The sequence below is a fragment of the Procambarus clarkii genome, chromosome 30 (genome assembly GCF_040958095.1).
Source record: "Procambarus clarkii isolate CNS0578487 chromosome 30, FALCON_Pclarkii_2.0, whole genome shotgun sequence".
Lineage (NCBI taxonomy): Eukaryota > Metazoa > Arthropoda > Malacostraca > Decapoda > Cambaridae > Procambarus > Procambarus clarkii.
Genome location: NC_091179.1, coordinates 30,811,377 through 30,837,838, shown reverse-complemented (window position 1 = coordinate 30,837,838; position 26,462 = coordinate 30,811,377). Strand labels below are relative to the sequence as shown.

At 42.9% G+C, this 26,462-nt stretch overlaps 1 protein-coding gene across 1 annotated transcript; it reads left to right on the top strand.

The window, feature by feature from the left end:
• Positions 1-8,447: 8,447 nt before the first annotated feature.
• LOC138370091 (mucin-2-like) lies at positions 8,448-24,600 on the top strand. Its single transcript, XM_069334076.1, has 4 exons — positions 8,448-8,570; positions 8,978-16,588; positions 24,094-24,206; positions 24,342-24,600. Exons 1-2 carry the CDS (start codon positions 8,565-8,567, stop codon positions 16,466-16,468), a joined length of 7,497 nt encoding a protein of 2,498 aa, XP_069190177.1. The 5' UTR covers positions 8,448-8,564; the 3' UTR covers positions 16,469-16,588; positions 24,094-24,206; positions 24,342-24,600.
• Positions 24,601-26,462: the final 1,862 nt, after the last annotated feature.

Sequence of the window (26,462 nt, the reverse complement as noted above, 5' to 3'; positions counted from 1 at the left end):
CTTTCCTTCTTCGTAAACCTGTCCTTGAATCTCGTCCTTTAGATTTCTGCACTCATCTTCGACTTCCCTATAACGATCCCTTCTCTCTCTCTCTGAACCTGAACTTCGGTCTGCCCTGGCCCTCTGCGGTTCTACGGCGGCAGGCTCCGATGGCATTCATTATGTGATGCTTCGACATCTCCCTCCGTGCTTGTCTCAATATTTACTGAGTCTGTATAATCGGATCTGGGAGTCGTCGTCAGTCCCTGAGGACTGGCTCGATGCCTTTGTGCTCCATGTTCGCAAACCAGGGTCTCTGGGAACATCCCCTAAGGACTTTCGCCCTATTGCCCCCACGAGTTGTGTCTGCAAGCTTTTTGAACGTATGGTTAACGTTCGTCTGATGTAGTTCTTAGAGCACTATCACCACATCTCCCCTTCTCAATTTGGTTTTCGCAAGTTCCGCAGCACAACGGAAGTCTTAGTGAACTTGGAGGTCTATATTCGTTCTGCTTTTGCTGCGACGACCTCCTTTGTTGCCGTCCTTTTTGACCAAGAAAAGGCTTACGACACTTCCTGGCAGTATCATATTCTGTCCCAACTTTATTATTTTGGCCTTCATGGGAATCTCTCTATCTTTCTCCACAGTTTCCTCTCTTGTCGTTCCTTTCAAGTGAGGCTTGGTACCACTCTCTCTGCCCCTTTTAGGCAATATGAGGGTGTGCCCGAAGGTAGAATTCTGAGCACTATTCTTTTTCTTGTTGCTCTCAATGGTCTTCTTTCCTTCCTTCCTTTCTGGCGTCTTCTCCGCTCTCCATGTAGACGATCTTACCCTTTGCTGTCGGGGTGATGATTTGCCTCTCCCTCAACGGAGGCTTCAACTTGCGATTGATGCCGTGTCGTCCTGGGCCACCGATCATGGCTTCAGGTTGTCTCTGTCTAAGACTTGTGCTATGACTTACTCGGAAGCGTGTCATTCTTCGTCCTTCTTTGTCACTTTATGGTCGTCCCCATGAGTACAAGGATTCCGCTAAGCTTCTGGGGTTAATCTTTAACACCCGTTTGTCTAGGTTGGCCCATATCTCTTCCCTCTGCACTTAATGCTCTAAGGCCCATTCCCTTCTTAAGGTTTTGTCCCATACTTCTTGTGGGGGGGGGGGTAGGCATATGCTCCCCTCTTTACATTCCTCACTCGTCCTGTCTAAACTCGATTATTTTTGCCCTGCTTACTCGTCCTCTTCTCCTTCTACTCTTCGCTGTCTTGATGCTTTGCACCATGCTGGGTTGCGCCTCAGCTCTGGTGCATTTCGTTCGACTCCCGTCCTCAGCTTATATGTTGACACTGGCTTCCTATCTCTTCAGTACCACCGTGATCGCTACTGTCTTCGCTATCTTGCGCAGTCCTTGTAACGTCCTTCGTCTCGCCTCTGTCATGCTTTAACTTTTGCCCCTCCTGCGGTTCCTGTTCCTCTTCACCACCTCCCTCTTTCTGTCCGGTTATCTTGCTTACAGGATTCCTTTTCAGTTCGTATTTCTAATATTTCTCCCCGTGTTTCTTCACGAGGAGAAATATTCCTTCTTTGCCCCCGTGGAGAGTGCCCCTATCGCAGTTTTGTACATCCTTAACCCACATCACTAAATCTTTTACTCCTCCTACACTTCTAAAATACCTTTTCTTTGAGCATTTTTCTTCTCACTCCCGCTCCGCTTCCATCTTCACCGATGGTTCTAAGTCTGCAGACGGTGTAGGCTACTATGTCGTTTTTCCTGAGTGCACTTATACGTGTCGCTTACCTCTGGAGACTAGCATCTTCACAGTGGAGCTTTATGCTATTCTCTATGCTCTTCGTCTCCTGCTTTCTCGTTTTCAATCTTCCTTTGTAGTTATTGTTGACTCACGTTGTGCCCTCATGGCTCTCGGGTCCTTTAATGCTGTTCATCCAGTAGTTGTCGAGATCCAGCATTGGCTGTTTCTTATTCACAGTAAATTTAAGTCGGTTGAGTTTTGTTGGGTTCCCAGCCATATTGGTGTGTCTTTAAAAGAGTGTGCGGATACTGCCGCCAGGGAAGGTGTTCGCTCTTGTTCCATCTCTTGTAAAGGTATTTCTTATTCCGACTTTTACCCGGTTATCCATTCCTTCATCCTTAGCTGTTTGCAGGCTTGTCGGTCTTCTGTTACTACTAACAAACTGCGTACTCTTAAGAGTTGTGTCCTCATACCCGTCCTCCTATTACCATAACCGGCCATTTGAAACGGCTCTGGCGAGGTTGTGTATTGGCCATACTCGCTTAATGGTCACTTAATGGAGCGCCGCCCTGCTCTTTATTGTCCAAATTACATTGTCCCTCTTACAGTCGTGCATATCCTTGTTGAATGTCCTGACTACCGGGACGAGCGTGTATCTTGTTTTCCGACTGTCCCCCGAGGTCGCTTGTCCCTCGACAGAATTCTTGGTGACTGATACTTTTGATATCGTTCGCCTCATGCGTTACTGTTCTCGTATTGGCATCCTTGGTGATATTTAGCGTCCTCTGATTATCCCACACATTTGATGGTGGTACTTAGCTTTCCCGGTTTGGTGCCTTCTTTTGAAAATTACTTTCTTACTTACTCCCCTAACCTGCTTGCTGTGGTGGCTCCTGCTCCCCTAACCTGCTTGCTGTGGTGGCTCCTGCTCCCCCTAACCTGCATGCTGTGGTGGCTCCTGCTCCCCCTAACCTGCTTGCTGTGGTGGCTCCTGCTCCCCCTAACCTGCTTGCTGTGGTGGCTCCTGCTCCCCTTACCTGCTTGCTGTGGTGGCTCCTGCCCCCCCCACTTAACCTGCTTGCTGTGATGGCTCCTGCTCCCCTTACATGCTTGCTGTGGTGGCTCCTGCCCCCCCCTTAACCTGCTTGCTGTGATGGCTCCTGCTCCCCTTACCTGCTTGCTGTGGTGGCTCCTGCCCCCCCCTTAACCTGCTTGCTGTGATGGCTCCTGCTCCCCTTACCTGCTTGCTGTGGTGGCTCCTGCCCCCCCCCTTAACCTGCTTGCTGTGATGGCTCCTGCTCCCCTTACCTGCTTGCTGTGGTGGCTCCTGCCCCCCCTTAACCTGCTTGCTGTGATGGCTCCTGCTCCCCCTAACCTGCTTGCTGTGGTGGCTCCTGCTCCCCCTAACCTGCTTGCTGTGGTGGCTCCTGCTCCCCTTACCTGCTTGCTGTGGTGGCTCCTGCCCCCCCCCACTTAACCTGCTTGCTGTGATGGCTCCTGCTCCCCTTACATGCTTGCTGTGGTGGCTCCTGCCCCCCCTTAACCTGCTTGCTGTGATGGCTCCTGCTCCCCTTACCTGCTTGCTGTGGTGGCTCCTGCTCCCCCACTCCTTAACCTGCTTGCTGTGATGGCTCCTGCTCCCCTTACCTGCTTGCTGTGGTGGCTCCTGCCCCCCCCCCCCTTAACCTGCTTGCTGTGATGGCTCCTGCTCCCCTTACATGCTTGCTGTGGTGGCTCCTGCCCCCCTCCCCCTTAACCTGCTTGCTGTGATGGCTCCTGCTCCCCTTACCTGCCTGCTCTGGTGGCTCCTGCCCCCCCCCCCTAACCTGCTTGCTGTGGTGGCTCCTGCTCCCCTAACCTGCTTGCTGTGGTGGCTCCTGCTCCCCCCTAACCAGCTTGCTGTGGTGGCGCACAAAAAAAATACTCTCCCATGTGTTAGCCGTCAAAGAAGATCTGTACATTCCCTGATTGGTTCACCACCTGGGAGCAGAGCCTACCTAGCTGCTGCTGCTCTAGGTTTCTGAAATGACGTTCGGCCCCTTCATCGGTTACCCGCGTATATTGCTTTGGTTACCCTCCTCCCCCCCCCCCTTCGAGGTTACTTGCCCGCGTGCTTGTGACTCCACAGCTCCGGCAGTGTCTGGTCCAGACAGGTTTTGTGTAGATCTACCCCGTCGATTCTCCCAATCCCCTTTCCCTTCCTCTTCTTTGGCATGGTTGACTTCGTGTCCCTGGTGGATGTCTACCACGTCCCCTGGAATGACTACTTCCTTTGAAGTTACAACGACCCTTTTTACTCCCCTTCCGGGAGGCCCGAGGCATCGTTCTCAAAGTACCCAGATTTCCTACATCTACGACTACGTTTCAGTACTTGTTTGGCCCCGCTCCATGGTCCAAAGCTTTTGATGTATGTTTCTGACCATTCCCGCCTTGATTTTCTCACCTACATATTTTGATGATTCTCTGGAGCTCGGGTCCAGCTTGCTCCTCCAGCAGGTGCCTGTCTGGGAAGGACTGGCATCCGCGTCGTCGAAATCCTTCTCAGGAGGCTGCCTCCCGCCTGGCTTTGCACATCCCACAGGAGTGTGGGATGTGCTGAGCCAGTTATTGGCACTATAATTCGTAAGGCCGGTCAAGGCTGTCATTGAAATTTAGTCAAGAGGACTAAGCCGGGTAAATGACATATTTTAGTACATATAAGTGGAGAATTGATAGTTAAGGTACACTTTGTGTTCTCGAAATGTTACTTAATTGGTAAATGGTGGATATAGACTTTCCTTAATCATGTACATTTTGAGTACATGAGAATTGAGCATGGAGTAGGTAACAGTGGAATAATTAAGGCGTGATTGAGTTCATTGAAGGCATTCGTTAATTGTGTTAATTGGGTTAAATATTGATTAGTATATTAAACTCAGTTTATTATATATTGTAATCACAACCAAACTAAAAACTACCAATTAACTTTTACCTAAAACATCACAGTATTAATTTCCAACTCCTTATCTCCCAAAGCCAACAACAGCCAACACTTTTGCCAACCGTTATATCGGTCATCCAACCAGTAAATTGCATACCACCAAAACTAATGGCCAACCAAACAAATAGCTACCACCACCCTCTCCCCCCCCCCCCAAAAAAAAAAAAAAATATCTGCCAACCATTCGTCCACTGTACGACGAATTCTCGGACCTTAGAAATTCTTCTAAAATCCTTCACAGACAAAAATTCCACCTTCCACCACACAAAGTTCTACAGACTAACAGTAAATATTACTCCAAGGAAAAATGCACTCTAAACAAAGCACTTGCTAATTAATTACATGTCACTCTCAAACCCCCAAATCCCAGAGTACAACTAATGGTACAACCAGTTTTTGTTCCAGGTACCTGGCATAGTGCCACGCATTTTGACACTGTGATACTTTCCCTCGTCTTCTGACACAGTGATACTTTCCCTCGTCTTCTGATACAGTGATACTTTCCCCCGTCTTCTGACACACAGATACTTTCCCCCCGTCTTCTGATACAGTGATACTTTCCCCCGTCTTCTGATACAGTGATACTTTCCCTCGTCTTCTGACACAGAGATACTTTTCCCCGTCTTCTGACACAGAGATACTTTCCCCTCGTCTTCTGACACAGTGATACTTTCCCTCGTCTTCTGACACAGTGATACTTTCCCTCGTCTTCTGACACAGTGATACTTTCCCTCGCCTTCTGACACAGAGATACTTTCCCTCGTCTTCTGACACAGAGATACTTTCCCTCGTCTTCTGACACAGTGATACTTTCCCTCGTCTTCTGACACAGTGATACTTTCCCCCGTCTTCTGACACAGTGATACTTTCCCTCGTCTTCTGACACAGAGATACTTTCCCTCGTCTTCTGACACAGAGATACTTTCCCTCGTCTTCTGACACAGATACTTTCCCTCGTCTTCTGACACAGTGATACTTTCCCTCGTCTTCTGACACAGTGATACTTTCCCCCGTCTTCTGACACAGTGATACTTTCCCTCGTCTTCTGACACAGTGATACTTTCCCTCGTCTTCTGACACAGTGATACTTTCCCTCGTCTTCTGATACAGAGATACTTTCCCCCGTCTTCTGACACAGAGATACTTTCCCTCGTCTTCTGACACAGAGATACTTTCCCTCGTCTTCTGACACAGTGATAATTTCCCCTCGTCTTCTGATACAGAGATACTTTCCCTCGTCTTCTGACACAGAGATACTTTCCCTCGTCTTCTGACACAGTGATAATTTCCCCTCGTCTTCTGATACAGAGATACTTTCCCTCGTCTTCTGACACAGAGATACTTTCCCTCGTCTTCTGACACAGAGATACTTTCCCCCGTCTTCTGACACAGAGATACTTTCCCTCGTCTTCTGACACAGAGATACTTTCCCTCGTCTTCTGATACAGAGATACTTTCCCTCGTCTTCTGACACAGAGATACTTTCCCTCGTCTCCTGACACAGTGATACTTTCCCCCGTCTTCTGACACAGAGATACTTTCTCTCGTCTTCTGACACAGAGATACTTTCCCCCGTTTTCTGACACAGATACTTTCCCTCGTCTTCTGACACAGATACTTTCCCCCGTCTTCTGACACAGAGATACTTTCCCTCGTCTCCTGACACAGAGATACTTTCCCTCGTCTCCTGACACAGATACTTTCCCTCGTCTCCTGACACAGATACTTTCCCTCGTCTTCTGACACAGATACTTTCCCCCGTCTTCTGACACAGAGATACTTTCCCTCGTCTCCTGACACAGATACTTTCCCTCGTCTTCTGACACAGTAATACTTTCCCTCGTCTTCTGACACAGAAATACTTTCCCTCGTCTTCTGACACAGAAACTTTCCCTCGTCTTCTGACACAGTAATACTTTCCCATGACTTCTGGCATCCTACATATATAAATTTACCGGCCTGCTTATATAAAAATTATAGAAGAACATGTTCCTCCTCCTCTCTACCCAAAGTTCACAGTCAAATACACCTTCCTAAAGATTTACACCTTCCTAAATCCTTACCTAAGCTTCCTGTACTCTATATAAATCTCAGATTATATTATGTTTAAAACGTCATGAAAATGTTTCTTGTCACAAGGCTTGCAATCTATTACATGCCATGTGTTGCTGTGGAGAAATTATGCACAATAGTTGTGCTCAAGCGGCGCCTTGCTCTTATTTTACTGTTCAAATCACGCCTTATAATTATTTTCATCTTGGACAATTCATCTGTCTGTTGCAATCACAATAGATGAATTCTTTAAGAATTTAAATTTCTACAAAGCAGATGTCGTTCACATTCAACGTTCCATGTTACTCTTCATTCAGTAGATGGTTAATTACTTCCTTACACTTCATTCAGTAGGTTAATTACTTCCTTACTCTTCATTCAGTAGAAGGATAATTACTTTCTAACTCATCATCCAGTAGAAGGATAATTACTTCCTTACTCTTCATTCAGTAGAAGGATAATTACTTCCTTACTCTTCATCCAGTAGAAGGATAATTACTTCCTTACTCTTCATTCAGTAGAAGGATAATTACATACACAGGAAGCAATCACACTATCGTGATGTATCAACGAGAAAATCCGTAGGAGCCGTGATGAGGGTTTGAACCTATGCGTAGGACGTTCCCTGATGCACACGCTGTAGACCACTACGCCACGACATGGTCAAAAGGATTGCACCCTGGGGTACTACTCCACCCTCTAGGATTCCTGAGGCCTCCACTGAAGCCGAACCAGAGTTTCATATAATCACCCCCCCCCTCCCCTCCTCCCCATGCGCTCTGGCTCCGTACTTCCTTACTCCTCATTCAGTAGAAAATTAATTGCTTCGTTACTTCTGTCTCTTCCTTTCCCTCAATGATACTTCCTTTATCATTTTTCCAGTCCTCTCTTAGTTCTCACTTCCTATCAGTTTCATTTTGCATAAATTTATTGCATTGAACCTTTCATATAATTTTATTTCTACTATGAATGTTTCCTGTTCCTCATTCATTTGAATAACAATTCAAAATTATGTGAGTCTACCTTGGGTTTGGTGGCCTAGGCCAGTGAGAAGAGGAGGGTGGGGGGGGGGGGGAGGGGAGGGGAGGATCAGTGGCCCAATTTGCCGTTCTTGGGGATGAATTTGGAACCTACACCACATAATGGCAGCGATGGTTGCCATATATCTACACCAATTGCAGCATTTTTGCAAAGTATGTATTTGCTTTCGAACTACATTTAATTTGTAATATAATAAACGATTTTGTCTGTTCAAAATTATTGCCAAATATATATTGTCAAATGCAGTTTTATGAGATTGTGAATATCAGCGCTGCAACTAAAGCAAGTTTTACGAAGACGATGATTGACAATAACTCACTCGCTTTGACAATGGTCCAAAACTGACCAAAACGTCGTTGTAATTTTCTCTTTCTGATGTGTGGTTTGGTCGTCAAATTTTACGAAGTTCGTCCTAAAAAAATGTATGTATTCATTCTAGGAAAACGCAAAGGAATTACTGCAATCAATATCCGCTCAACAGATGGCGCTTTGACGCCAACCACTAAGCTAAAGCAACTAACAACTAGCAATGAAACTTTTGCTGTAGTGGAATATCCTGTCTGGTGTGTGTGTGTGTGTTTGTGTGTGCTGACGTTACAAGCATAGTGAGTCACTAAACACATTGGCGCATCCGATCCCACGATCGTCGTCGCCCCTAAATCAACACAACAACACTAAACACATTGGCCAATTACTTTGTGTTGGTGGATGGGTGATTTACACTGTGGAATATATGTGTTTTGATAGTCAGTGACGTTTATAATAATGAAGGTAAGTGTCGGGATATTAATAGTGTAGTGATTTTTATGCATAATCTTGGTGAAAAAGAGTAATAAGTGTTTTAGGGTTCGATAATTTTCTTGACTAAATATTGATAAATGATTTTAAAATTAGTCACAGATTTCCAGATGCATATATTTTTTTCACTGCGGTTTAATTTAATCATTTCACTAATAGTTATTTGCAGGAATTAATTACAAATAATTCGCTATAAATGAAAATATAGTTTCAGGGCGTTTTATAAAATAGGGTAAAACCAATAAAATAGTTGAAACAGGTCTGGCTTTTTTAACACGTTTGAAACTGATCATTAAACAAAGATTAATTCCCACTATTACAGGATACTGTGATATGCTCTTCCAAAATTAATTCACAAGTTCCCTCTTCCCCCTGAACAGATGCATTCCTGCCTCCCTGTTGTATGGGCGCTTCTGATGGCTGGAGTCGTGGGGACAAGTGCGCAGATGAGGGCAAGGTTTCACCCTTTCACCAACCATACCACCCCTACCCGTCCTCCTTCACCTTATATAACATCAACCCCTCGTGTTGCACCTGGTCATACATTAACGTCTCGTTATACATCTGTACATATATCTACTTTTCATTTTACACGTGTCCGTTATATAACAATCCCGGCTAGGCGACAGCTGTTGACCATTCTATACTTTGTACCTGTACGTACAACCAGCCTTCAGTTTGCACTAGAGGGCACAGCTACACCTCAGTTTGCACCTATGGGCACAACACCACCTCATTTTGCACCCATGGGCACAACGACGCTTCATTTTCCACCGGTGGGCTTAGCTACACCTCATTTTTCACCCGTGGGCACAACAATGCTCCATTTTTCACCCGTGGGCACAACTACGCTCCATATTCCACCCTTGAACACAACTATGCTTTATTTTGCACCCATGGTAACAACTACGCTAAATTTTGCAACGGTGAACACATCTACACCTCAGTTTGCACATATGGGCACAACTTCGCCACATTCTGAAACCGTGAACACAATTTCGCCTCATTTTCCATATGTGGGCACAACTACGGTTAATTTTGCACCCGTGAACACAACAATGCTTCATTTTGCATCCGTGGGCACAACTATACCTCATTTTGCACCCATGAATACATCTACGCCTCATTTTACATCCGTGGGCACAACTATACCTCATTTTGCACCCATGAATACATCTACGCCTCATTTTGCATCCGTGGGCACAACTATACCTCATTTTGCACCCATGAATACATCTACGCCTCATTTTACATCCGTGGGCACAGCAACGACTCATTTTGCACCCATGGGCACAACTACGCTTCATTTTCCACCCATGCGCCCAACTATGCTTCATTTTGCTCCCATGGGCACACCTGTGCCTCATTTTGCACCCATGAGCACATCTAAGCTTGATTTAGCACCCGTGAACACAACTACGTCTCATTGTTTACCCGTGAATACAACTACGCTTTATTTTCCACCCGTGAACTCAACTACTCCTCATTGTTCACCCGTGAACACAACTACGCTTTATTTTCCACCCGTGAACTCAACTACGCCTCATTATTCACCCGTGAACACAACTACTCCTCATTGTTCACTCGTGAACACAACTACGCCTCATTATTCACACGTGAACACAACTACTCCTCATTGTTCACCCGTGAACACAACTACGCTTTATTTTCCACCCGTGAACTCAACTACGCCTCATTGTTCACCCGTGAGCACAACTACGCTTTATTCTCCACCCGTGAACTCAACTACGCCTCATTGTTCACCCGTGAGCACAACTACGCTTTATTTTCCACCCGTGAACTCAACTACGCCTCATTGTTCACCCGTGAGCACAACTACGCTTTATTTTCCACCCGTGAACTCAACTACGCCTCATTGTTCACCCGTGAGCACAACTACGCTTTATTTTCCACCCGTGGGTCCATCTACGATATATTTTGCACCTGTGAACACAACTATGCTTGATTTGTTACCTGGGAACACGACTAGGCCTTATTTGGAACTAGTCAACACAACAATGCCTCATTTGGCACATTTGGGCGCAACTACTCTTGATTTTGCACTCGAGAATACAACTACTCCTTATTTTGCACCCATGGGCACAACTATGCCTTATTTTGCACTCATGGGCACAACTATGCCTTATTTTGCACCCGTGAACACTACTATGCCTCATTGTTCACCCGTGAACACAACTACGCTTTATTTTCCACCACTGAACTCAACTACACTTCATTTTGCATCTGTAATCTCAACTGCGCCTCATTTTACACTCGTGAACTCAACTACACCTTATTTTGCACCCATGGGCACAACTATGCTTCATTTCGTACACGTGGGCACAACTACGCCTCATTTTCCACATGTAGGCATAACTACGCCTCATTTTGCACCGGTGGGCACAACTATGCTATATTTTGAACCTTTGAACACAACTACGCCTTATTTTGCACCCGTGGCCACAACTACGACTCATTTTGCACCCGTGGTAACAACTACGCTTTTTTTTTCACCCGTGAACACAACTACGCCTCAATTTTCACCTGTGGGAACAATTACGACTCATTTTGTACCTGTGAACACAACTACGTTTAATTTTGCACCCGTGAACACAACTACGCTTCAATTTGCACCCGTGAACCAAACTATGCCTCATTTTGCATCCATGGGCACAACTACACCTCATTTTGCACCCGTGGGCACAACAACGCCTCATTTTATACCCATGGGCACAACTATGCCTCATTTTTCACCCGTGAACACAACTATGCCTCATTTTGCACCCGTGAACACAATTATGCCTCATTTTGCTCCTGTGCACATGCCTTGTTTCACATCCGAGGGCACAACTACACCTCATTTTGCACCTGTGGGTACAGTTACGCCTCATTTTACACCCATGGTCACAGTTACGCCTCATTTTACACCCATGGCCACAATTACGCCTCATTTTACACCCATGGTCACAGTTACACCTCATTTTTCACCCTTAGGCACAATTACACCTCATTTTACACCCATAGACACAATTACACCTCATTTTACACCCATGGGCACAGTTACGCCTCATTTTACACCCATGGGCAAAATTACGCCTCATTTTATACCCATGGGCACAACTACACCTCATTTTACACCCATGGTCACAGTTACGTCTCATTTTACACCCATAGGCACAATTACGCCTCATTTTACACCCATGGGCACAATTACTCATTTTACACCAATGGGTATAACTACGCCTCATTTTACACCCGTGGGGACAGTTACGCCTCATTTTGCACCCGTGAACAAATTTAGGCCTCATTTTACACCTGTGAATTCAACTACACCTCATTTTACACCCGTGGGAAAAACTTCGCCTCGTTTTGCACCCGTTGGAACAACTACGCTTTATTTTGCACCCATAAACACATCTACGACTTATTTTGCCCCTGTGGGCACAGCTACGCCTCATTTTGCACCTATGGGAACATCTACACCTGATTTTGAATCCATGGGAACAACTACGCTTTATTTTGCACCCGTGAACACAAATACACCTCGTTTTGCACCCGTGGGAACAACTGTATCTTATTTTGCACCCGTGAACACGACTACGCCTCATTGTTCACCCGTGAACACAACTATGCTTTATTATCCATCCGTGAACTCAACTACGCTTCATTTTGCATCTGTAAACTCAACTACGCCTCATTTTGCACCCATGAACCAAACTATGCCTGATTTTGCATCCATGGGCACAACTACGCCTGATTTTGCACCCGTAGCCACAACTCTGCTTTACTTTTTACCCGCGAACACAACTGCGCCTGATTTTGCACCCGTGAACCAAACTATGCCTCATTTTGCATCCATGGGCACAACTACGCCTCATTTTGCACCTATGGGAACATTTACACCTGATTTTGTACCCATGGGAACAACTACGCTTTATTTTGCACCCGTGAACACAACTACACATCGTTTTGCACCCGTGGGAACAACTGTATCTTATTTGGCACCCGTGAACACGACTACGCCTCATTGTTCACCCGTGAACACAACTATGCTTTATTATCAACCCGTGAACTCAACTACGCCTTATTTTGCACCCATGGGCACAACTACTCCTCATTTTGCACATGTGGGCATAACTACGCCTCATTTTGAACCTGTGGGCACAACTATGCTTTGTTTTTCACCCGTGAACACAACTACGCCTCAATTTACACCCGTGGGCACAACTACACCTCATTTTACACCCATGGGCACAACTACGCCTCATTTTACACCCGTGGGCACAACTATGCCTCATTTTACACCCGTGGGCACAACTACGCCTCATTTTCCACATGTAGGCATAACTACGCCTCATTTTGCACCGGTGGGCACAACTATGCTATATTTTGAACCTTTGAGCACAACTACGCCTCATTTTGCACCCGTGGCCACAACTACGACTCATTTTGCACCCGTGGTAACAACTACGCTTTTTTTTTCACCCGTGAATACAACTACGCCTCAATTTTCACCTGTGGGAACAATTACGACTCATTTTGTACCTGTAAACACAACTACGTTTAATTTTGCACCCGTGAACACAACTACGCTTCAATTTGCACCCGTGAACCAAACTATGCCTCATTTTGCATCCATGGGCACAACTACACCTCATTTTGCACCCGTGGACACAACAACGCCTCATTTTATACCCATGGGCACAACTATGCCTCATTTTTCACCCGTGAACACAACTATGCCTCATTTTGCACCCGTGAACACAATTATGCCTCATTTTGCTCCTGTGCACATGCCTTGTTTCACATCCGAGGGCACAACTACACCTCATTTTGCACCTGTGGGTACAGTTACGCCTCATTTTACACCCATGGTCACAGTTACGCCTCATTTTACACCCATGGCCACAATTACGCCTCATTTTACACCCATGGTCACAGTTACACCTCATTTTTCACCCTTAGGCACAATTACACCTCATTTTACACCCATAGACACAATTACACCTCGTTTTACACCCATGGGCACAGTTACGCCTCATTTTACACCCATGGGCAAAATTACGCCTCATTTTATACCCATGGGCACAACTACACCTCATTTTACACCCATGGTCACAGTTACGTCTCATTTTACACCCATAGGCACAATTACGCCTCATTTTACACCCATGGGCACAATTACTCATTTTACACCAATGGGTATAACTACGCCTCATTTTACACCCGTGGGGACAGTTACGCCTCATTTTGCACCCGTGAATAAATTTAGGCCTCATTTTACACCTGTGAATTCAACTACACCTCATTTTACACCCGTGGGAAAAACTTCGCCTCGTTTTGCACCCGTTGGAACAACTACGCTTTATTTTGCACCCATAAACACATCTACGACTTATTTTGCCCCTGAGGGCACAGCTACGCCTCATTTTGCACCTATGGGAACATCTACACCTGATTTTGAATCCATGGGAACAACTACGCTTTATTTTGCACCCGTGAACACAAATACACCTCGTTTTGCACCCGTGGGAACAACTGTATCTTATTTTGCACCCGTGAACACGACTACGCCTCATTGTTCACCCGTGAACACAACTATGCTTTATTATCCATCCGTGAACTCAACTACGCTTCATTTTGCATCTGTAAACTCAACTACGCCTCATTTTGCACCCATGAACCAAACTATGCCTGATTTTGCATCCATGGGCACAACTACGCCTGATTTTGCACCCGTGGCCACAACTCTGCTTTACTTTTTACCCGCGAACACAACTGCGCCTGATTTTGCACCCGTGAACCAAACTATGCCTCATTTTGCATCCATGGGCACAACTACGCCTCATTTTGCACCTATGGGAACATCTACACCTGATTTTGTACCCATGGGAACAACTACGCTTTATTTTGCACCCGTGAACACAACTACACATCGTTTTGCACCCGTGGGAACAACTGTATCTTATTTGGCACCCGTGAACACGACTACGCCTCATTGTTCAACCGTGAACACAACTATGCTTTATTATCAACCCGTGAACTCAACTACGCCTTATTTTGCACCCATGGGCACAACTACTCCTCATTTTGCACATGTGGGCATAACTACGCCTCATTTTGAACCTGTGGGCACAACTATGCTTTATTTTTCACCCGTGAACACAACTACGCCTCAATTTACACCCGTGGGCACAACTATGCCTCATTTTACACCCGTGGGCACAACTACGCCTCATTTTACACCCGTGGTCACAGTTACGCCCCATTTTACACCCGTGGGCACAATTTTGCGTCATTTTACACCCATGGTCACAGTTACGCCTCATTTTTCACCCTTGGGCACAATTACGCCTCATTTTACACCAATGGTAACAGTTACGCCTCATCTTACACCCATGGGCACAATTACATTAGATTTTACACCCTTGGTGACAGTTACGCCTCATTTTACACCCATGGGCACAACTACGCCTCATTTTACACTCATGGGGACATCTACGCCTCATTTTACACTCATGGGCACAACTACGCCTCATTTTACACTCATGGGCACAACTTCGCCTCATTTTACACCCATGGGCACAACTACGCCTCATTTTACACTCATGGGCACAACTACGCCTCATTTTACGCCCATGGGCACAACTACGCCTCATTTTACACCCATGGGCACAACTAAACCTTATTTTACACCCATGGTCTCAGTTACCTCTCATTTTACACCCATGGGCACAATTACACCTCATTTTACACCCATGGGCATAACTACGCCTCATTTTACATCCATGGGGACAGTTAAGCCTCCTTTTGCTCCCGTGAACAAAACTAGGCCTCATTTTACACCTGTGAATTCAACTATACCTCATTTTACTCCCGTGGGAACAACTACGCCTCATTTTGCACACATGGGAACAACTACACTTTATTTTGCACCCATGAACACATCTACGACTTATTTTGCCCCTGTGGGCACAACTACGCCTCATTTTGCATCCATGGGAACAACTACGCTTTATTTTGCACCCGTGAACACAACTACACTTCGTTTTGCACCCTTGGGAACAACTACGCCTCATTTTGCCCCCATGGAAACAACTACGCCTCATTTTTTACCAATGGGCACAACTACGCCTCATTTTGCCCCGGTGGGCACAACTATGCTAAATTTGGCCCCCGTGGGTACAACTATGCCGTGTTTCACACTCGTGAGCACAACTACACCTCATTTTACATCCATGAGCACAGGTACGCTTCATTTTGCACCCGTGAACACAACTACGCCTCATTTTACACCTGTCGGCACAGCTATACCTCATTTTGCACCCGTGCGCACAACAACGCCTCATTTTGCACCCGTGCGCATAACAACGCCTCATTTTGCACCCGTGCGCACAGCAATGCCTCATTTTGCAGCCGTGCACACAACAACGCCTCATTTTGTCCCCGTGTGCACAACAACGCCTCATTTTGCACCCGTGCGCACAACAACGCCTCATTTTGCACCCGTGCGCACAGCAATGCCTCATTTTGCACCCGTGCACACAACAACGCCTCATTTTGCAACCGTGCGCACAGCAACGCCTCAATTTGCACCCGTGCACACAACAGCGCCTCATTTTGCACCCGTGCACACAACAACGCCTCATTTTGTCCCCGTGTGCACAACAGCGCCTCATTTTGCACCCGTGCGCATAGCAATGCCTCATTTTGCACCCGTGTGCACAACAGCGCCTCATTTTGCACCCGTGCACACAACAGCGCCTCATTTTGCACCCGTGCGCACAGCAACGCCTCATTTTGCACCCGTGCACACAACAGCGCCTCATTTTGCACCCGTGCGCACAACAGCGCCTCATTTTGATCCTTAAATACAACGACGCCTCATTTTGGGTCAGTACATTAAGCCATCCTGATACTTCCATGCTCCGAACGACTACCCATCATGCTCCATCCAAGGTGCCTTCAACCTCTCCACTCCCAGTATCAACGTAAGTTAGCTACATTAAAAAAAAATTATTAATGAATATCAAATTACCTGAAATGGAAGACTAAATATTTAATTATAAACATTAGAGGTAGTCGTCCGCTTAACTTGAGGGTTGAGGTTGGATACTATTGCCTAATATTATCGTTGTTACGTTTGTTATTGAGCAATGTCATCAGTGTCCGAGTCACCCACAGTAATAGTTTCTGGAGGGAGTGGCACAGGTAAGGGTCCCCGTGGCGAAGTGGTAACACACTCGTATGTCGTTTTCCAAACGTTTTGGCCTGGGTTCGTATCCTGGGAGGATTTACTGCCACCAATCTTTAACTGTAGCCTTTGTTCACCCAGCAGTGAAGGAATACCTTTTTGTTAAACGATTTAGCTGATCGAGTTCGGGGAAAATTAGGATTAAGGACCTCCTCGAAACGCTATAAGTGCTAGTGGCTGTACAAGAATGTAAGAACTCCTGTATATATCTATATAAATAAAAATGTAATGTTCGTTTGTTCAAAATCGCCAATCTACGAAAGTCTTCACCGATTGTTTTGAAATTTTGACACAATGTTCCATTCGAATCATGAGTTGTTTTATTTGCCAACTATATAGATGTCAAATCTGTGTGAGTTAAAATATTTTTTTTAATAGCGCCATCTGTTGCACGTAATATCAACACACATTATATTAAATATGTTTCGATTCCATTTCAATGTCTCCGATTGCATTGACAAATGCAACTATGACAATGGAATTTTCATAGTTTTCAATTTATTTTCATTTTGATTTAACTATTTTGAGTGACATTGTGTTGGAATTGAGCTGTGTTGTTTACCATACCATTCATCTAATCAGTAGAAGTATGGATGCCACACCTGTGACGGGTAAAAACATGTTGTTTTTAACAGCGCCATCTGTTGCACATAAGAGCAACACATGTTATGCTAAATGTGTTACAATTCTATTTCAATATTTCCGATTTCATTGATAATTGAATTTTCATTGATTTCGTTTTATTTTCATTTTGCTTTAATTATTTTGTGTGACATTGCGTTGGAATTGAGCTGTGTTGTTTACCATACCGTTCATTTCGTGAGTATAGTTTATTATTTTATTTTTTTCATTTTTTCATTTCTTTTTTTAACTGTTTTCCTTATATTTTAGTAATGAGAACATCCGATTATTTGATATTCCCAATTTTATGATGGGAACATCAGATCATTTGGGAATACATCAGATGAGTGGGGAATAGTGGGGAGGACTAGAAGACGGGAGTGGGGGATGGCTGGGAGTATGAGGAGACAGGGGAGGGGGTAACGGTAGGGACGAAATATGATAAGTTAATGAAAATTGTGACAACAATTGATATCATGATCAATCAGATAAATTATATTTACACAAAATATAATTACACATAAATTATATATATATATATATATATATATATATATATATATATATATATATATATATATATATATATATATGAATAAAAACTCACACCCCAGAAGTGACTCGAACCCATACTCCCAGGAGCAACGCAACTGGTAACTACAGGGCGCCTTAATCCACTTGACCATCACGGCCGTCAAAAGGAAGTGATAGCCGAGGCTATTTGAGCCACTTCCCCGACGGCAACTCGGATGGTAATCTTGGGCATAGCATTTCACCAAATCACCTCATTCTTTGGGGCACACGTAAGGAACACAAATGCGAACAAGCCTGAATGGTCCCCAGGACTATATGCGAATGAAAACTCACACCCCAGAAGTGACTCGAACCCATACTCCCAGGACCAACGCAACTGGTAACTACAGGGCGCCTTAATCCACTTGACCATCACGGCCGTCAAAAGGAAGTGATAGCCGAGGCTATTTGAGCCACTTCCCCGACGGCAACTCGGATGGTAATCTTGGGCATAGCATTTCACCAAATCACCTCATTCTTTGGGGCAAACGTGAGGAACACAAATGCGAACAAGCCTGAATGGTCCCCAGGACTATATGCGAATGAAAACTCACACCCCAGAAGTGACTCGAACCCATACTCCCAGGAGCAACGCAACTGGTAACTACAGGGCGCCTTAATCCACTTGACCATCACGGCCGTCAAAAGGAAGTGATAGCCGAGGCTATTTGAGCCACTTCCCTGACGGCAACTCGGATGGTAATCTTGGGCATAGCATTTCACCAAATCACCTCATTCTTTGGGGCACACGTGGGGAACACAAATGCGAACAAGCCTGAATGGTCCCCAGGACTATATGCGAATGAAAACTCACACCCCAGAAGTGACTCGAACCCATACTCCCAGGAGCAACGCAACTGGTAACTACAGGGCGCCTTAATCCACTTGACCACTTGATAGCCTCGGCTATCACTTCCTTTTGACGGTCGTGATGGTCAAGTGGATTAAGGCGCCCTGTAGTTACCAGTTGCGTTGCTCCTGGGAGTATGGGTTCGAGTCACTTCTGGGGTGTGAGTTTTCATTCGCATATAGTCCTGGGGACCATTCAGGCTTGTTCGCATATATATATATATATATATATATATATATATATATATATATATATATATATATATATATATATATATATATATTATTAAATATGACCGAAAAAGTAAGATTAATAATTCTAACACGAATTTTCTCAATCTTTCGTACATTACGCTTCACTGTTGGAGGTAAATCAAAAATCACTTCTCCAAAATTCATTTTTATTTCTAGTCTGACGCGACACGGGCGCGTTTCGTAAAACTTATTACATTTTCAAAGACTTCACAAATACACAACTGATTAGAACTTGCATTTCCCTGATTTATATATATATATAAATATATATATATTTATATATATATATATATAAATATATATATATATATATATATATATATATATATATATATATATATATATATATATATATATATATATATTATTAAATATGACCGAAAAAGTAAGATTAATAATTCTAACACGAATTTTCTCAATCTTTCGTACATTTCTTTTCACTGTTGGAGGTAAATCAAAAATCAATTCTCCAAAATTCATTTTTATTTCTAGTCTGACGCGACACGAGCGCGTTTTGTAAAACTTATTACATTTTCAAAGACGTTAGTTTACAAATACACAACTGAATAGAACTTACGCATTTCCGATTTTATATCTACATTTGAGAGAGGTGGATGGGGTGAGGTGGCATTAATAAGGTATTAATTTCATCAACACAAGACAGAACAAGAGGTGGCATTAATAGGGTATTAATTTCATCAACACAAGACAGAACACGAAACAATGGGTATTGAATAGAAGTGATTGTAGAAAGCCTATTGGTCCATATTTCTTGATGCTTCTATATTGGAGCGGAGTCTTGAGGTGGGTAGAATATAGTTGTGCATTAATTGGCTGTTGATTGCTGGTGTTGACTTCTTGATGTGTAGTGCCTCGCAAACGTCAAGCCGCCTGCTATCGCTGTATCTATCGATGATTTCTGTGTTGTTTACTAGGATTTCTCTGGCGATGGTTTGGTTGTGGGAAGAGATTATATGTTCCTTAATGGAGCCCTGTTGCTTATGCATCGTTAAACGCCTAGAAAGAGATGTTGTTGTCTTGCCTATATACTGTTTTTTTTGGAGCTTACAGTCCCCAAGAGGGCATTTGAAGGCATAGACGACGTTAGTCTCTTTTAAAGCGTTCTGTTTTGTGTCTGGAGAGTTTCTCATGAGTAGGCTGGCCGTTTTTCTGGTTTTATAGTAAATCGTCAGTTGTATCCTCTGATTTTTGTCTGTAGGGATAACGTTTCTATTAACAATATCTTTCAGGACCCTTTCCTCCGTTTTATGAGCTGTGGAAAAGAAGTTCCTGTAAAATAGTCTAATAGGGGGTATAGGTGTTGTGTTAGTTGTCTCTTCAGAGGTTGCATGGCGTTTCACTTTCCTTCTTATGATGTCTTCGACGAAACCATTGGAGAAGCCGTTGTTGACTAGGACCTGCCTTACCCTACAGAGTTCTTCGTCGACTTGCTTCCATTCTGAGCTGTGGCTGAGAGCACGGTCGACATATGCGTTAACAACACTCCTCTTGTACCTGTCTGGGCAGTCGCTGTTGGCATTTAGGCACATTCCTATGTTCGTTTCCTTAGTGTAGACTGCAGTGTGAAAACCTCCGCTCTTTTCCATGACTGTTACATGGAAACAGCGATTTTTCTCAATCTTTCGTACATTTCTTTTCACTGTTGGAGGTAATTCAAAAATATAATAATAATAATATAGTAATATTGAATAGAAGTGATTGTAGAAAAGCCTATTGGTCCATATTTCTTGATGTTTCTATATTGGAGCGGAGTCTTGAGGTGGGTAGAATATAGTTGTGACACAGCTATACACAACTATATTCTACCCACCTCAAGACTCCGCTCCAATATAGAAACATCAAGAAATATGGACCAATAGGCTTTTCTACAATCGCTTCTATTCAATACCCATTGTTTCATGTTCTGGCTTGTGTTGATGAAATTAATACCATATTAAATACCACCTCACCCCATCCACCTCACTCAAATGTAGATATAAACAAAATCGAAGATGTGTAAGTTCTATTCAGTTGTGTATGCGTTAACTAAAGTCTTTGAAAATGTAATAAGTTTTACGAAACGCGCTCAAGTGTCGCGTCAGACTAGAAATAAAAATGCATTTTGGAGAATTGATTTTTGAATTACCTCCAACAGTGAAAAGAAATGTACGAAAGATTGAGAAAATTCGTGTCAGAATTATTAATCTTACTTTTTCGGTCATATTTAATAATATATATATATATATATATATATATATATATATATATATATATATATATATATATATATATATATATATTTAATATATATATATATATATATATATATATTTAATATATATATATATATATATATATATATTTAATATATATATATATATATATATATATTTAATATATATATATATATATATATATATATATATATTTAATATATATATATATATATATATATATATATATATATATATATATATATATATATATATATATATTTATATATATATATTTCAGATTAAATTGAAAAGATTTAAATGCTTACTTGATGTTGAGGTGTTACCCTGCGATATAATGACAACACAGACTTTTTGGAGATTAAGGTTATTAAGCATACAAAATTTGTCAGTTTAAACACTACCACACCCTAAAGATTAATCTTTGTGAGTGCCGGCGCCATCTGACAAGTTGCCAGACAAGTTGTATGATCTCTCTTGAAGAGATAAGGCATTGAAAATTTGATATCACAGCGTTTCTGCAGGATAGATTCACTTTTAGCGTTTGCTAGGAAAAAAATAAGATGATGGTGGAAAAGTGGCAAGCCCCTGTACACATGGGACTTGTGTTCACTACTCTTAAGCTAAGCTGTTATGATTGATTTCTAGATTAGATTATAGTTTAGGAACTCCCTGAGTATCTTGGGAGTAATCACTGGTAATTAAGTTTAGTTTGGGCGGTGAAGTCTTCCTAATAAAGTCTCAAAGCTTCGTCATGTGTTTACACAGTTTGAATGTAATCACAGATCTGGACTCGGGCGCTCGCGCACGCTTGCAGTACAAGCCGGCAGCCGCATTCTCCTTGTTAGCGGTTGACTGACCTTTATATATTGATTAGTTTTTTCTCGTCTAAACAATTAATTTGAGATAAAGTGGGATTATAAGATAAATATTTATGGGATTCAATGATTACAGGTAGTACTTATAGGACAAATAGATTCTTTATAACAGATTTGATATATCCATAACCGCAAGTGAAATCATTTTCCAATAGTTTATGAATTAATCTAGCTTCTTGTCGAAGCTTCTAGATCCTTCAGAATCCATGAGGGAAGTCACATAGGCATTGGTAGTCCCAATGCAGACGTAACCATTGTAGTGTTGTCATGGATGTAGGAGTTTGACTGTGATTTACATAACATTGTAGTGTTGTCATGGATGTAGGAGTTAGACTGTGATTTACATAAAATCAATAGATGTAGAATTCTGATTATATGATATTTAGATAATGATTCTTAGATTATAATATTGATATAGTGGGTGGAATTTTCCACAGCTCGTCACTATCATCACCCGTTCCTCACTGTGGCTGGTCACTATCACCACCCGTTCCTCACTGTGGCTGGTCACTATCACCACCCGTTCCTCACTGTGGCTGTCACTATCACCACCCGTTCCTCACTGTGGCTGGTCACTATCACCACCCGTTCCTCACTGTGGCTGGTCACTATCACCACCCGTTCCTCACTGTGGCTGGTCACTATCATCACCCGTTCCTCACTGTGGCTGGTCACTATCACCACCCGTTCCTCACTGTGGCTGGTCACTATCACCACCCGTTCATCACTGTGGCTGGTCACTATCACCACCCGTTCCTCACTGTGGCTGGTCACTATCACCACCCGTTCCTCACTGTGGCTGGTCACTATCACCACCCGTTCATCACTGTGGCTGGTCACTATCACCACCCGTTCCTCACTGTGGCTGGTCACTATCACCACCCGTTCCTCACTGTGGCTGTCACTATCACCACCCGTTCCTCACTGTGGTTGGTCACTATCACCACCCGTTCCTCACTGTGGCTGGTCACTATCACCACCCGTTCCTCACTGTGGCTTGTCACTATCACCACCCGTTCCTCACTGTGGCTGGTCACCATCACCACCCGTTCCTCACTGTGGCTGGTCACTATCACCACCCGTTCCTCACTGTGGCTGTCACTATCATCTACACATAATGGCCTTAATTACTGTAAGTCCGTTGTCCCTGTAGGATGTAAAGTACACTAGGCTGTGAATAAAAGGAAAGCTCTATACTGTATACTATTAATATAAAAGTACCTATAAATTCATAACCAAATTATTAAGGAAAATTGCGTCACATAAAAACTATGGCTGATAGAAAAAAATTTAATTGCAGATTTCAATTCATCATAATTAAATTGTTAACAATGTTCCATGTGAGAAACATTGTGACACTTAAATGTGTAAACAAGAAAGGTGACGTCGATCCCCTGGAAACACAAACCGAAACTGTCTCTATTTTCCGCTTGTTACAACTTGTAATAAAGTTGTTACATCTTGGCTTAACGTGTTTATGACGTATTAGAACGTTGTTACAATTTGCTATATTGGTTGTTATAACTGGTTAGGAGGTGTTAAAACTTGTTCGAACGTTGTACCAACGTCGTAGTTTCGGTGTGTGTTTGGAGGTACCTGAGTGAAAGCTGTTTAGTTTCATGGTGCTTGGGAGTATTGATGTTGCTTATATATATTTTAATGAAATGAATCGTCCTGTTGGTACGTAGCCCGCCGAATTTTCAAGTTATATATATTCATTTAACCTTTGTTTTCTAGAACTCATTTGTGACTTTAATATTATTTATTTTACCTATAAATGTTGTGCATGTAAGAAGCTATATGGCGATAATTTTTAATAATCATTTTATTAGGTTGCCTTGACCGGTGTTGGAGGAGGATGGGATCCCGCCGTCAGTGAATTCATGGCGCATTACCATGGAGTGTATTTCTTCATCTATTAGACAAGCGAGGCAAAGGACTATAGGTAAGCCGGAACTTAAATTCTTCAAAATTCTTAAAGCCATCTTTGAATGCATTTGGCAAGGGCCTCAGGGGAAAAGTCGATGATAGTTTAATTGATTAATTGAAATTTTAATGATATTGCGGTTTACTCATGCAGCCTGACTCTAACGAAGAACAGAGAGTATGAGGTGACTGCTTATGGTACTCTTAATAACTCATGACAATGGAACGAACTGTGTCGTGTTGGAGGTAAAGGGTCAACACAGTGTGTCAGGAGCCACGTCAAGGCTCCGTCTACGAGCACCCGTCTACGAGCACCCGTCTACGAGCACCCGTCTACGAGCACCCAGGCAACGGAACTTACACCAACAACACTGGGCTCCCTTTTTTAAATGTTTTTAATTATGTCATTTATATCGGCAACTAATCACTATAATTTTTTATTAAATTTTAATGATGCAAGTGTTATTCATGGTTTCTTTTATAGTTTTAATAAAAATATTACTAATTGATTTTTATTTCTAGTTAAGTCAAACGAGTATAAGATAAAGCCTTCAGGTAGATGTCCAAAATGCTAGGTATTCTTGCTGCAAATAATCATACTTAAAAATCCTTATAATTCATAACTTCTCCCCACACTTGCGTGACGAGGGAGCCGGTCGGACAGCACGCTGGACTTGTGATCCTGTGGTCCTGGGTTCGATCCCAGGCGCCGGCAAGAAACAATGGGCAGAGTTTCTTTCACCCTATGCCCCTGTTACCTAGCAGTAAATAGGTACCTGGGTGTTAGTCAGCTGTCACGGGCTGCTTCCTGGGGGTGGAGGCCTGGTCGAGAACCGGTCCGTGGGGACACTAAAGCCCCTAAATCATCTCAAGATAACCTCAAGATAAGAAGACGTAAAGAAAGAAACGTTATGACGTTTGAGAACAAATGTAGGAATGATCCAAGGGTGCATCATTTGGCATTGGAGACCTCCCTACCTTTGTAACAGATGATGCAAAATTTAATAGCATCTCACACTCTCTCATATAAAATAAGTATTTAATTTGGACACGATTTTTCTGTGTCGGCGAAAAACAATTACCCTTATGTAAAAAGGTGTCACAGTCTGTGTTGGTTCGCCTGCTGGTCTTGTGAACCAACACTTCTCGGGAAAGAGGTAAATCCAAAGGTTTGAATCACTCTGGTAGACTCAATCTGTTTAACGGGTCAAGTTAAACCTGGATGTTAAACGATGTGGCGGCGTCGTATTCCGGGGAATATTAAGATTAACGACCTCCCCGAAACGCTATACGCGCTAGTGGCTATACAAGAATGTAAAAACTCCTGTGAGATATATATATATTATATATATATATATATATATATATATATATATATATATATATATATATATATATATATATATATGTAATGTATGTATATAATGTTGTTAAATATGAGCGAAAAGGTAAGAATAATAATTCTAACACGAATTTTCTCAATATTTCTTATGTTTCTTTTCACTGTCGATGGTAATTGAAAAATCAATTCTCCAAAATTCATTTTTATTTCTAGCCTGAACCCGTTTCGTAATAACTTATTATATTTTAAAAGACTTTAGTTTACATACACAACTGTAACCTGTAAACACACATCCATACTTATACTCGCTTTTCGGTGTGGTGGTACAGAAGTTTTGGGTGAGGTGATTGACATTTACACAAGATAAAACACGAACCAATGGGTATAAAAACATAAGAATGGAAGTAACTGTAGAAAGCCTATTGGCCCATAGCATCAACACTTCCTCTTGATGCTTCTATATTGGTTCGGAATCTTGAAGTGGGTAGAATATAGTTGTGCATTAATTGACTGTTGGTTGCTGGTGTTGACAGGCTTCTTAAACCTTGCTAGAATCAACCTCACTGAGGTCCAAATTGCTCTCCTAAATCTGGGTATAAACTGTCACGTTATGTCCAGACCAACTGAGATGGCCCGGAAAGTGGAATTGGAGATACTATTAGATGACATATTCGACCTCGAGACGCAAAAGAAGGTTGCCACGAAAGACAACTTGCAAGCAGAACTTATTGCAGAAGGAGGAGAGATTCGAGGCAACTACAGAAGCAACATACTGTCCCCTGAACTCAAAGCGGCAGCTAAGAGTATTCGCGAGAAAAAGGAGATAATATACGTTATAATATACGCCAAAATACGTTATTCTTAAGAAAGACGAATATCTGGAGAAAATGGATCTCATACTCTCTGACCAAACTAAATTCCAAAGGGTAACGA